General features: G+C 43.1%; 1 protein-coding gene across 2 annotated transcripts in view; it reads left to right on the plus strand.

Annotated features, from left to right (window-relative positions):
• The window catches only part of RBM20 (RNA binding motif protein 20), a 192,846-nt gene that overhangs the window by 121,476 nt on the left and 57,416 nt on the right, over positions 1-13,954 (plus strand). For both annotated transcript variants that reach the window (XM_508032.8, XM_054659887.2), the window contains exon 2: positions 12,696-13,779. In XM_508032.8, coding sequence (XP_508032.5) covers positions 12,696-13,779 — 1,084 coding nt within the window. The remainder of the gene's footprint in view (positions 1-12,695; positions 13,780-13,954) is intronic.

Raw genomic sequence — 13,954 nt, forward strand, 5'->3', positions numbered from 1 at the left:
GTAAAAAAAATCAGTCTTCAAGCTTTAACCATTCTTTCTGGCCTCAGCCAAGGCAGTTTTCAATCTGCTTGGATCGTAACCACAGGTTTAGTTTGTGGTATTCTAAGAAAATATCTAGAATGGCACATGCAAATGTGATGAAGATGGGCCTGTGTATCTAACCGTTGTGAGGTTGTCTTTTATCTCTACTCTGCAGTAACTTTCTTATGGCCACAGCTTTGTAAGATACAGGCAAAAGCCAAAAGTCATGCACATATAATATTCTCTGCCTTGGGTGACATCTGTGTTTTGTTGGCTGTAGTCAGAAAGATATGTATGTGTCTTAAGGCACCAGAAACTTCCACCCATTTTGGGAAAGGGATATTTTTCTCAATAAATAGTTATATGGCTTATTTATAAAGCCCCAATCTTAATGTTCTCATTTAATCTAAGGAATGTAAAGGAATTAAACTGTGCACATTCCCAAAACACACACAGAAACATATACCATGTCCTTCACAAGGAAACAGGGTATTCTGGTAAGATCTACATTCCCACATGCTTAAGACAGTCATAATTTCAAGTCAGTTGAACCAGTATTTGTTCAGTGCCTCTAATTTGCCCAGTGCTGAACCACATAGGCACTTGGGAGTTTGAAAGATTCTAGGATGCGGATGATGTCCTCAAGGTGCTTTTAATTAGAAGGCAAATCTCCTCGCCTAGCAAACCTCACCTGGCATTCTGCAGCAGAAACTGTATGTGTTCTCTGGGGGAAATCTTGTTGCAAAAAATATTTATCGATTTGCATGAAAAGGTGCATCAATAGAACTAAGAAATATTTTTAGCTGTATTGTGTTTGACCCTTTGTGGACTTGTGACCCTTTGTGGACTTGTAGAAATTTCAGTGTTTATTCTTCAGGGTCATTTAAGACAAATGGTCATGCTGTTTGGAGTGACAAAAATGGCTTGTGGGACCCAAAGTAATAAAGAACAGATTGATTCTATTCTTTTATAGATTGGTAATTCTTAGACTTTGCTGCACAATTGTTCTCCTGGGGAGCTATTAATATTACAAATTCCAATGCCTGGGTTGAGTCAATCTCTGGAGGTGGGACTCAAGCCCCAGTTCTTTTTAAAACTTCCCAAGTAATTCCTAAGTGCCACCAAGTTTGAGATCTAGTGATATAGATGACTTTATCAACAACCTTTTTTTTGTTGTTGTTTATTTGTTTGTTTTAGCCTAAGCCTTCTAGGGTGAGTTTTGGAATGGGCTTTTTATAATGATAGGGGTGGGTGTTGACTAAAGAACTTTCAGCTTTCTGGAAGCTCACCCTCTGTTCTCTGCACTAGTGAACTCAATGTAGATGGAGGTATGCTTTCTCCCTTTCCAACAAACCTGGTAATATGATGCCAAGCCAGTCACTCAACCATCTATGTTACCTAAGGTTCCCTGAACCTTGAGTGTTTTTATTACAGCAGCCCGAATGTTCTGAAAATCTTGATTATGTCTCTTAAGGGAAGGTAGTTTTACAATTAATTACATGTGTCCCTTGAAATTATTTTTACGTTGTCTGAAACCCCCATGGAAGAGGAAGCCCATTCTTGGTGTACTTGCAGCTAGTAGAAGTAGCTCGTTAAAATACAGGGGTTACTCAATTCCTGGTAACTCACTATAGATTTTTTTTTTTCAGACAGGGTCTTGCTCACTCACCCAGGCTGGAGTGCAGTGGTGGTATCATAGCTCACTGTAACCTCAAAACCCAGGGCTCAAGTGATCGTCCCACCTGAGCCTCCCAAGTAGCTAACATTACAGTTGTGCGCCACCATGCCTGGCCAATCTAAAAAATTTTTTAGAGACAGAATCTCTCTATGTTGCCCAGGCTGGTCTCGAATTTCTGGCCTCAAGTGATCCTTCTGCCGTGGCCTCCCAAAGTGTTAGGATTACAGGTGTGAGGCCACTACCCCCAGCCACCTCACTGTACATTCTTAGGGTTGGAAAGTATTTTCAAAATACTCTAGTACAGTGGTTCTCAAAGTGCAGCATCAGCCTCACCTGGACTTGTTAGAAATGTACATGTTCAAGCTCCACCCCCAGATCTTCTGAGTCAGACACAGAGATGAGGGTGTGGGTGGTGGTGAGGGGTGGGCGCAGCATCTGTGTTTTAGGAAGTTCTCCTCTCTGGGTGCCCACCAAAATTTGAATTACTGCTGTTATTTCACCTTGTCAGAAACTGAGGTACCCCAGTCCTGGGATCTGTCTCTGCACCATGGCCAGATCATCCTAACTTTTCTGTGTCATGAATAACTGCCTTAAGAAAACACCCACCATCCTAAAATCGTAAGGCATAAAGAAACCTTAAATGTTGTCTCATCTGACCCTCCCATTTCACAGATGAGAAAACTAAGGTCGATAGGGTGACATGAAGTCAATAAGATGTAGAGTTATTGGTGACAGAGCTTTTGGTCTACTTAAAACCGACACAGTCTTCCTCCCCCACTGGCCCACATTGCCTCTCCAGTTTTATGTGGACTTCTAGTATTTGGCTGAAATCACATCAGTTAAAATGTCTAGGTTAATTGTCAGGCAACTCTAGAAAAAGACCAACAGGATTTTAATTCTTTAAAATTAATCCAAAATTCTTTCATTTCAAATTGGCTTGAATTTTATAACTGTCTTTGTACATTTAATAGAAAAAAATATCGGTGATGTAAACTGCTGAAAAGAAAATTCACAGAACATGGGGACCAGTCCTGGAACATAGGTTTCATCCCAACATCATGTAGATTAGGCACTTAACAGCGCCTCAGAGGCACACACTGAAATTGCATTTTCTTCCGATTTAGTTAAAAGGAAAAATGTGACAAGAAGTCTGTTTGTTGAATACTTTACAATTTTATACTTGATGTGGTTAGTGATATTTACATAATTTTGTCCGTGTTCAAAGACTGAATCTAATCCACATTCTCTGTAGAGCTTCATCTTTCAATGCATTGTAGCAATACACAGGGAACATTAAGCCAAGAAAACGAAGGGAGAACACACAGCTATTATCTACATACACATATACATGGAGCAGGCATGTCCATGGATAAATTTTTTTTGGTTTTTTTTGTGGGTTTTTTTGAGACAGAGTCTGGCTCTGTTGCCCAGGCTGGAGTGCAGTGGTGTGATCTCAGCGATTCTCCTGCCTCAGCCTCCCGAGTAGGTGGGACTACGGGCGCGCGCACCACTATGCCTGGCTAATTTTTGTGTTTTTTTAGTAAAGACCAGGTTTCGCCATGTTGGTCAGGCTGGTCTAGAACTCCTGACCTTAAGTGATCCGCCTGCCTCACCCTCCCAAAGTGCTGGGATTACAGGCGTTAGCCACCATGCCTAGCCCATTGGATAGAAGTGTTTATTGGTTCCACACACCTACCATGTGCTAGGTATTGTGATGTGGTGTGGGACACATATAGTTCCTATCTTCGAATGATCATGGGACAGTGGGAAAGTCAGACAAGTGCTTCAGTAGACAATTATGGGAGCAGGTGGTGGAGTTAGAAGAGAGTACAGTTGAGGCTGATGGAGCAGAAGGGCATTCTGAAGATCATGAAAGGGACATCAGTGCACACTGGATGGGAGCAGAAACCAGAGAAGGCTGCCTGGAGGAGGTGTCCTGTGAGCTACATTTCAAAGGATGGTAGATATCTAGGTGAAGGGGAGTAGGGAGGAGGTTGTGTAGGGAGAGGGGCCAGTATATGCCAAGGCATTAGTGCTTGTATGTACATTTTCTATCACTGGGCCAGGATTGATCTGTAAATCCCTATATATTTATTTGTGTGTATAAACATTAGCAATTTGGTTTCTTAGAGAACTTTGCATAGCAGTTTTAAAATATACATTTCGAAAAACTCATTTTTCCATTACAAAAGACTCAGATGTTCCCAAGAAAAGTTTCTCAGTTGAGAGGTCACCAGATCTTATGTTACCGAGAAAATGGAAAGATTTCCCCTAACCCCACAAGTCAAACCAGCTTCCTCAATTTGAGACTGCACAAAACCAATTAATTTTTGCCCATTGCGGATTTTCTTAATAATTGCATCTCTGACAAACCAACTCCTGTCCTAAATGGATTTGAGCCACATTTCACTCTGAAAGCTGTGGGTCCATCTGGGAAATGTCTTTGTAGATGAGACAATTTTATAATAAAGTATTTTTGGTATTTCATTTACTAAATCTTCAGGGATATAGGTAAGAGAGCCTCCGTGCTGAACTGACTGCCTAACAGAACAAGGTTAGAGAGAATGAAATTATTTCATGCTGTCTGGCCTGCAACACATGCCTCTGAACGAAGCCATATACAGTCGCGGGTTGCATAACGATGTTCTGGTCAATAACAGATGGCATATACAATGGTGGTCCCATAAGATTATAATACTGCATTTTTACTGTACTTGTCTAGGTTTAAACATATTTAGAGATGCACAAATACTCACCATTGTGTTCCAGTTGCCTCCAGCCTTCAGTACAGGAACATGCTGTGCAAGTTTGTAGCCTAGGAGCAATAGGGTATATCATATAGCCTAGGTGTGTATGTACACTCTATGATGTTCGCATGACAAAATTGCCTAACAACACATTTCTCAAGACATGTCTCCATTGTTAAGTGGCACATGGCTGTATATATAACAATGGTTTCTTTAAAAGCACTCCCAGGAGTGGCCAGGCGCAGAAATAGCTGAATTTGTGAGCAATGATAATGATAGTTAATATAATTATCATATTTTCCAGAGCACCTGCACATCACGTTTGATCTTTACAGTGAGTGGAACAGACATTACGATCTCCATTTGACAGATGAGGAAATTAAACCTTAGAGTTATCAGATTTCAAAGGTGAAGGGACCTTGGAGATCCTTTCATCCAGCTTTCTCATTTTACAAAAAAAAAACTCCCTGAGATCCAGGGAAACTAACTGACCTAGGATCCCACAGGGAGTAAATAAGGGCTGTTGGGCCAGGCCCAGGTCTTCTGATTTCTAGCTTCCTGATTTTGCACTCCATTGCGCTATTCTCAGTCTTCAGTGTGTAAGAGGGAACTTGGTAGGTTATGCATTTGTTCTTAAGGAGAAATTTTGTTGATATCAGTCCTAGGCACTATTTTATAAACGCACACATGTGGAAAAATCCCTTATTTTCCTGCTTTTTTTCTATATATAGATACAGGCAGATACACAGACAGATAGACACACCACATGTGGATGTCACTGGGGAGATGAAGGTGGGATTGAACTTAGCAGAGTCTCAAAGGGGGCTTCAGCTTTATCTGTCAAATATTCTTTTATTAAAAAATTTTGAAGCAAAATGACCATTACAGTAGCATTTATTCATTTTGGATAATGGGCACTGAATTCATAGGTGTTTGTTTTCCTCTTCATATTTCTGTATTTTAAAATTTTCAAAAAAAACCAAATATGGATATTAAAAATAAATTCTCACCTACAATACCATACCCTCATTTTATAAAAATAAAGAATATTTTTAAAGAAATAAAAATGGTTCAGAAGGAAGGAAAGAAAACTATACTATGGGACTCGTTAGTTAAGTTGACATTAATCCTCTGCTTTAAGTCTTTCCTGTGATGACACTAGCAGAATGTGTATCATTCTCTCTGCATTTGCTGCAGGATCAGTTCTCTTTGGCAGGTTTTGAGCCGTTCTATTAAGTCCAGCGTGAAAGGCAGGCCTCTCGTGTCAGTTCTAAACCCACCAGCTGCCCCATTGTGACTGCATAGTCCCCTGGTTCTGAGACTGTGCTCTGCCTGATAAGCGACGTACGGGGCACAGTGGACTGAAAGCCCAGGGATCTGATACCAAACATGTTAGTTAAACTCATGTTTAACTAACCCAAACTCATGTTTAACTGGCCCAAAGGAAGTAGGCCCAGAAACGTGGTTTTTGGAGCTCCCTTTAATGAACGTGTAAACAGAGGATAGAATATTGGCCTTACAGTTTAAAAACCCTCCTTCAAGTCCCAGTCAAGTCCCTTATTCACTGGATGACCTCACACGGTTCATCTGATCTTTCTTGGTCTCAGTCTTCTTACTATAGACTGGAAATGGTCATATTTGACTTAGCTGTCCATATGGCTGTTCTGGAGATGAGACAGCTAATGAAGTGAGAACACTCATTAACACACCAACTGAAAAACACAAAACAAAAGAGAGATGATAGGATTATATTGCTGTTATGAATCATTCCAAGAGGTGTCATGGTGATATGAATCATCATATGGTAATGTCATGGCTAAGGCCCAAACACAGAATAGCAGCATTGACCCAGTAGTCTCGAAATTAGTCACAGAGGCCAAGCTAGTGGAGACCCAGCAGCCCTACTGTTATCAAGAAAGAGCACTATCCAAAAGGTGTGTGGCCTCATCTTCTCCTTGCAAAGAGAAAATTCATCTGGTATATGTTGATAGGCGTGTATCCGACCACAGCCACTCCATCAGCCCTGAGGACAGAGGCAGCCTGCATTCCAGTCCCAGCTCTTCTCTGTCTCGGTGTGTGACTTGGGCGGTTTCACAGAGGACGCCAACTTCATTGGCTTTTGCGGTTTTTTGTTTGTTTGTTTTTTGTTGTTTTCTTTTGGTTTGTTTTGTTTTGTTTTTGTCTGTAGAATGAGTGAGTTAAACTAAATTGTAAGGCCTCACCTCACTCTTAAAGTGTGATCACTAGCTAGAGTTTGAACTTTAGCCCCAATATGACTGTCGTGTTGTCATTGTCACCTTTGTAACCTGACATTCAGGAATGTCATATTCTGACCTAGCTTCTGAAAGCATTATAGCAGAGTTGAGAATTTTTGATCTAGGAAAGATAAATATTAAAAAGAAATTCCCACCAAAATACCATAAATAAGGAATGTTTTAAAGAAAAATGGTTCAGAAGGAAGGAAAACTATAATGTAGTTCTTGTTAGTTAAGTTGACATTAATCCTCTCTTTGCTTTAAGTCTCTCCTGTGTTGACACTAGCAGAATGTGTCATAAAGACATGGAAAGATCATAAATTCTCAACTCTGCTCTAAAGATCTGACCTTCAGCGTTGCATTTATTTGGCCACACCTTTATAGTGTGGTCATACCTAGAAAATATTTTCTTGCCTGGTCATCAGCCCTCTCACCTCGATTACTTTCTATATTTTAGCACAAAAGAAGAAATGGCGCATTCACCACTCAGCCAGTTGCACTGGAAGTGAATTTAAATTCCTGAACTGGTTATCTTGGAAGATATTGTGCTTATTGCAGATGTGGCTGGTGCATGAGTTTAGGCACTACCATGCTCTGGGCTGTGGTTCTTGGCTCCTGCTTCTGAATGGCTGGACATTACCAGGAGAGAGCCTGCTGATACATCTACACACATTCACTCTACTGCACTTCAGCTGTGTCCTTGTTATTCCACAGCCCTTTAAGTCCTGGTTCACCAACCAGATGTTAAGACTCTCTTGGATCCCTCAAATCCCATCCCCATGCCTGCTCCCTCCTCTCTCAGCAGTTGCCCACTCCTTATTTTCTAATCCTCTTTTCTCCCTATGATGATGATAGTGACCCTGTAGCTCCAACTACTGGGTCCTCACAGTCAGCCCACTCCTGCAGAGGAAACTGGAGGGTGACCAGGAACCTTCAAGTCAATGCGGGCCACAGAAAGGAACCGTCTTTAAAAGATGGTTAAATGCCCGTGGTTTACGTAGGTTGGCTTTCTTTAAGCAAATAAAGGAAATGCATTGCTTCATGTCCAGCAAAGTACAGGGTGGATTCAGGAGAAGCTGGCTCAAGGCATTCCTAGGAAGTCATCAAGGAGCTGCCTGTACCTCTGTCTTCAGGCCAGCATCTTCTGAGTTGGCTTTATTCTCAAGCAGGCTGTCATTAAGTGATGGCTTAACAACAATTTAGCAACCATGGCATGACAGAGAATCATGCCTGATAGCTCTAACAAAGTATCAGAGAGTGTTCCCCCATGAGCCAATCACTGTTGCCAGAGGGATGTGGTTCTTGGACTGGCCAGGTCTGAGACACATTGCATGGGCCCCTATTTGTGCAGAATTGGCCCCTGACTACATTCCCAGAGGGTCTTTGGATGTTTGGTCAGATGGTCTGTACTCTGGGGGGATCAATTCATACCAGCAAGGTCCAGTCAGCCCCTACACCTACCACCGCCTCTCTAGTGGAAGCCACTTTTGCATCTAATTGTCTTGGGAATTGTGTTGGTTTTCTATTGCTGCTGTAACAAATTGCCACAAATTTAATGGCTTATAATAACATACATGTATTATCTTACAGTTCTGGAGGCCAGAAGTCCAAAACCAGCCTCACTGGACTACGGTCAAGGTGTTAGTTCCTTCTGGAGGCTCTAAGGGACAATCTGTTTCCTGGTCTTTTCTAGTTTCTAAGAGGCTTCCTGCATTTCTTTGGCTCATGGCCCCTTCGTCCATCTTCAAAGCCAGCAGCAAAGCATCTTCTCTCCTCTCTGACTTCTGTTTCCATCCTTATATCTTCTCGCTGACTCTGATCCTCCTGCTTCCGTCTTAGAAGGACTCTTGTGATTACATTGGGCATACCAAATTAAATTCAGAAATTCAGATAATCAAGATCTTTAATTCAATCATGTCTGCAAAGTCCCCTTTACCATGTAAGATAACATATTCACAGCCTCTGTGGGTTAGAATGTGGACATTTTTATTATTCAGCCTACTGCAGGGATTATCCACTCAATTTAAAAACCTGAACTTAGACAGAGAAAAAGTGTACTGAAGCTCCTGCATTGGAGTGGGAAATTGTAGATAGTGACCTAGGAAGGTGACTTTGTACCTGCTTGTAGGTTTAGTTTTTTACAACAGCAAAATTTATTTGCTTCTTGGGTGTATTTAGATTGTCCTTTTTGAGCTGTTTGTGGGTTTTTCTCCACAGAATTGGGTACTCATAAAAGAGGTGTCCATATTGCCTCAAAGCCACCAGATTCTGATGAGCCATACCCATTATCTTCCTTCTTCATTTTGTTCACGGCAATTACTTTGTGCCCATAAAGTGGGAGGCAGTGTGCTGAGGAAATACAAGATTCTCCAAGACATACTCCTTTCTCTTGTGGAACTTATGTCTAGTGGAGTAGAAAGGCACGCACACAATTATTTTTAACCCAAGGCACAGGATGTGCTGAGTGATATAAAAGTGACAAACTAAGGAGTGGGAAGACAGCAGGAGACATCAGTTCCAGCTTCCAGGGGTGTCAGATCATGCACCCCAATTTTTGGTTCAGAAATATGATCACTACTATATGCACCTCAATTTCAGGTTATTAACTATTGCAGGCTAAGAATTTTAGGGCTTTAAAAATAGTATGATGTGTTTTTTCTTCTTTGTCTAGGGTGTTTGGATGAAAACAGGTGCTCAGCTCTGACGATTCATGTGAAATCACTTCTACTCAAGGTTGACTAAAGTTGGGAATGATGAAAATTTCCTAGTCAAAGCAAAAATTAAGAAGAAAACCTGGTTAGTTTTCTTATTTTTTGAGGAATCTGAATAGGTTAACGTCTGTAACCTGGGCCATACTCTGAAAAGGACAGGTTTCCCATGGCTGACCTGCAAATACCCAGCATGGCTGGCTTTCCTAGTTGGAAAGCCCTTCCTCACGTGTCCTTTCAGTGGCAAAGGGGAATCTCTACCAAGAGCTCCCTCCTGCCCAGAATGCAATTTTAGAAAATAGAGCTGACTTCTCTGGGAAAAACAAAACCAACCTTGTCTTACTCTGGTCATGGAAACCAAGTTGGCACCTCATTATCGCCTTGTTAGCAAGAACAGGCTGCATGATGGACAAACCTGGGAGGAAGAGTTGGCCCTGTGTGGCCACGGTTTTGAGTTAAGCTTAATTGCTTTTCTAAAGCTCAGCTACTTAATACTACACAAGTCAAAATCTATCATCAGACTCTTGACCATCCATTCTCCTCTTCCTTCCGTATTCTTGCCTACATAGACATTGGTCGCTCCCCATTCTGCTGCTGTTGAATTTGTGCTGGGTCACCCAGGGACCCCCAAGGCTTGTTTGCAACCAGCCCGGCTCCCCAAAGGAGAACAGGGCTGTAACTACCTTTAACTTTCAGTGCCCTCTTCCCCCATATTTTAAAATGCAGCCAGCCTGTTCTGCCCTTGGAGCATAGCAGGGCTGCTGGCTGGGGAAGGTGGTGTCTTTTTAACAACTTATAGGCAATTTTTGATTTTTCATGCAAATGGGAAAGAATAACAAAGGCATTTTATCTGGCTCTCAAATGTGCTTTGTACTTACATTTAAATGTGGGTGTGCCTGATGTTCTGGGAACTCCCTTCCAACAAGACAGTGTGACAACCCATGTCACTTGCCATGTCTCCCTTTTCCTCCTCAGCTGAGCTAGCTCCCAGCCTCTCTCGTTTTTGTTCCATTATCATTGGATTTTTACTGTACAGAACCTGTGACAGTGGAGACTAAGGTGTCCCAGTTGTGCAGTGTCTACCCTGTACTGCCTAAGCATGCTTATTGTACAGCACGCATTGTTTATGGCAACCCCAATTTCCAGTTTTCCAGTCCCCTTCTTCCCATTCAAATGTCCCAGAATTCCAGTTCATCAACATCCTGAACATATTTCCTGATGACACCCACTTTTCAGATGGGAATTTAAAACCTGGAAAATGTGGTCTTAACCAAAGATTCCCTCCCTGCCTGTGGTAACCACATATCCCAGACGTTCTGGGAAAGTCTTTCCAGTTTCCAGACCATGCACACTGATTTTTGGTCCAGAAACCACTATAACCAACCAATATAGGTCACATGAAAGACACATGTCAGACGGACACCCTTTCTGCAGTAAGATTCAGTGAGAGTCTGCTATTGCCCCCTACCTCAAATTCAGATTTTTTTACTTGTAATTTTTTGGTTATTCCTTATGCTAGTTAGGTTTGAGAGCTCAGTTGAAGGGAACTGTGATATTGTGACATTTGGTCTTCCTCAGGTTTCCTAGCATAAAACTCCAAAAGTCTTTGGAATCGGATAAATATCTTTTTGTATGCTAATAAGCTGACAAATGTCTGGCAGCCCCTTAGGTATCTTTAGGATGGGGTCTGGTTACTGGAAAGACCACAGCAGGATGGAAGGGTTGGGACTTTCAGCCCCACCCCTAACCTCAGGGAAGGAGAATGGGGCTGAAAGTAGAGTTGATCACCAATGGCCAATGATTTAATCAATCATGCCTGTGCAATGAAACCTCTGTAAAAACCCAGAAAGGACTGGGACATGTGGAGGTTCCTGGAGAGGGGGGTGCCCGAGAGGATGTGGGAGCTCTGTACCCCTTCCCAAACACTTTGCCCCACGCACCTCTTCCATCTGGTGTTCCTTGGCATCCTTTGTCATATATCCTTTCTAATAAACCAGTAAAACTAAGCATCTCCCTCAGTTCTGGGAGCCTCTCTAGCAAATTAGTCTAATTCTGATTTACAGCCAGTTGGTCAGAAGCATGAGTAAAACAACCTGGGGCTTGTGATTGACATCCAAAGTGGAGGGGCAGTCTTGTGGGGCTGAGCCATCAACCTGTGGGATCTGATGCTTTCCCCAGGTAGTGTCGGAACTGAATTGGCAGACACCCAGCTGGTGTCCACTGCAGAACTGGTTGCTTGCTTGGTGTGTGGAGAAAACCTCCCACACATCTAGTGTCAGAAGTGGTTCGTGTTGTGAGAGTATAGGAGATGCTGAATTTGTTTGTGCCTATATTCGGACAGGAAGACAATTCATGTTACTTTTGGATGTGAAATGAGGACAAGGATGAAAATGTGTTTGGCACAAATGTAAACATGATTCACTCTGTAGGCAATTGTTAAGCCTGCCTTTTTCACTTAACGTTAGAGCATATAGATTTTCTCATGTCATTAAAGTGGTTTTGTTTTTGTTTTTTTGTAACAGAGACTTTGGCAAATTCAAGATAATGTTTACCATTGGCAATCATGGGGAAGGGTGAGGTGGGGGGAGCACGTAACCAAGGGAGATTTATCGTATTGGAACGCTCTCTGTCTTAAGCTTGGTGCTGTGTACTCTATGTAATAAAGTAGAAATTTGAACACCAGTAGTAATGGTTACTTAATATTTTATTATGTTGGTGTATCATAATTTCCTCAGTTCAAATCCCATCTCCCTATTGTTGGATATTTGTAATTTTCAACTTTGGACTCTTAAATAGTATAGTATTAAGCATCTTTGGGTATCAAATTTGGTCTGCATTTGAGCTCATTTTCTCAGTTTTGATTTATATAATTGAATTCCAGGGTCAAAGAATATGGCTATAATAAATGCATTTTGTTAGACTATCTTTTAACAAAGCTGTATGCATTGATTATCATTGACATTGTGCCTATTCTACTCTCTCTCCAACACGGAGTGCCATTTTAAAAAATTGCTATTTTGCTAGGCAAATATTTGTTTTGAATGGTTTTAGTTTATGTTTCTACTTACTAGTGAGATTGAACGTTCTGTCATATAATTTTTCCATTGGAGTTTTTTTTTTTTTAATGTGTATGTGTGAGCACAGGTTTTTGCAGATTCACTTGTATGTGGGACCAGTGTGGGAAGGTCTTGTTTATGTGGGAGGGGGGACCACAGATAACAAAGAACAGCCCCTTGCCCCCCTCATTGAAAACCAGCTGTGCATCTAGACCTCTGTCTTCCCGCAGTGCCGCCAAGCTCCTGGACAAGAACCCGTTCTCGGTCAGTAACCCGAACCCTCTGCTTCCTTCACCTGCCAGTCTCCAACTGGCTCAACTGCAGGCCCAGCTCACCCTCCACCGGCTGAAGCTGGCACAGACAGCTGTCACCAACAACACTGCAGCCGCCACAGTCCTGAACCAAGTCCTCTCCAAAGTGGCCATGTCCCAGCCTCTCTTCAATCAACTGAGGCATCCGTCTGTGATCACTGGCCCCCACGGCCATGCTGGGGTTCCCCAACATGCTGCAGCCATACCCAGTACCCGGTTTCCCTCTAATGCAATTGCCTTTTCACCCCCCAGCCAGACACGAGGCCCCGGACCCTCCATGAACCTTCCCAACCAGCCACCCAGTGCCATGGTGATGCATCCTTTCACTGGGGTAATGCCTCAGACCCCTGGCCAGCCAGCAGTCATCTTGGGCATTGGCAAGACTGGGCCTGCTCCAGCTACAGCAGGATTCTATGAGTATGGCAAAGCCAGCTCTGGCCAGACATATGGCCCTGAAACAGATGGTCAGCCTGGCTTCCTGCCTGCCTCGGCCTCAACCTCGGGCAGTGTGACCTATGAAGGGCACTACAGCCACACAGGGCAGGATGGTCAAGCTGCCTTTTCCAAAGATTTTTACGGACCCAACTCCCAAGGTTCACATGTGGCCAGCGGATTTCCAGCTGAGCAGGCTGGGGGCCTGAAAAGTGAGGTCGGGCCACTGCTGCAGGGCACAAACAGCCAATGGGAGAGCCCCCATGGATTCTCGGGCCAAAGCAAGCCTGATCTCACAGCAGGTCCCATGTGGCCTCCACCCCACAACCAGCCCTATGAGCTGTACGACCCTGAGGAACCAACCTCAGACAGGACACCTCCTTCCTTCGGGGGTCGGCTTAACAACAGCAAACAGGGTTTTATCGGTGCTGGGCGGAGGGCCAAGGAGGAACAGGCGTTGCTATCTGTGCGGCCCCTGCAGGCTCATGAGCTGAACGACTTTCACGGTGTGGCCCCCCTCCACTTGCCGCATATCTGTAGCATCTGTGACAAGAAGGTGTTTGATTTGAAGGTGAGTTGTCCAAGACAGGCTGGGAGCCACAGCTAGAAGCCTGGGCAGGCCTTTCCCCACGACCCAACTCACGCTGCCAATGGGCAAGGAACTGTTGCATTGGGGTAACAGAATTTTGCCATCAGTATTCTTGACTAAAATCATAGGTATTAGGACCCATAGGAATTTCAGAAAT

This window comes from Pan troglodytes, chromosome 8 (assembly GCF_028858775.2).
Source record: "Pan troglodytes isolate AG18354 chromosome 8, NHGRI_mPanTro3-v2.0_pri, whole genome shotgun sequence".
In the NCBI taxonomy this organism is placed as follows: domain Eukaryota; kingdom Metazoa; phylum Chordata; class Mammalia; order Primates; family Hominidae; genus Pan; species Pan troglodytes.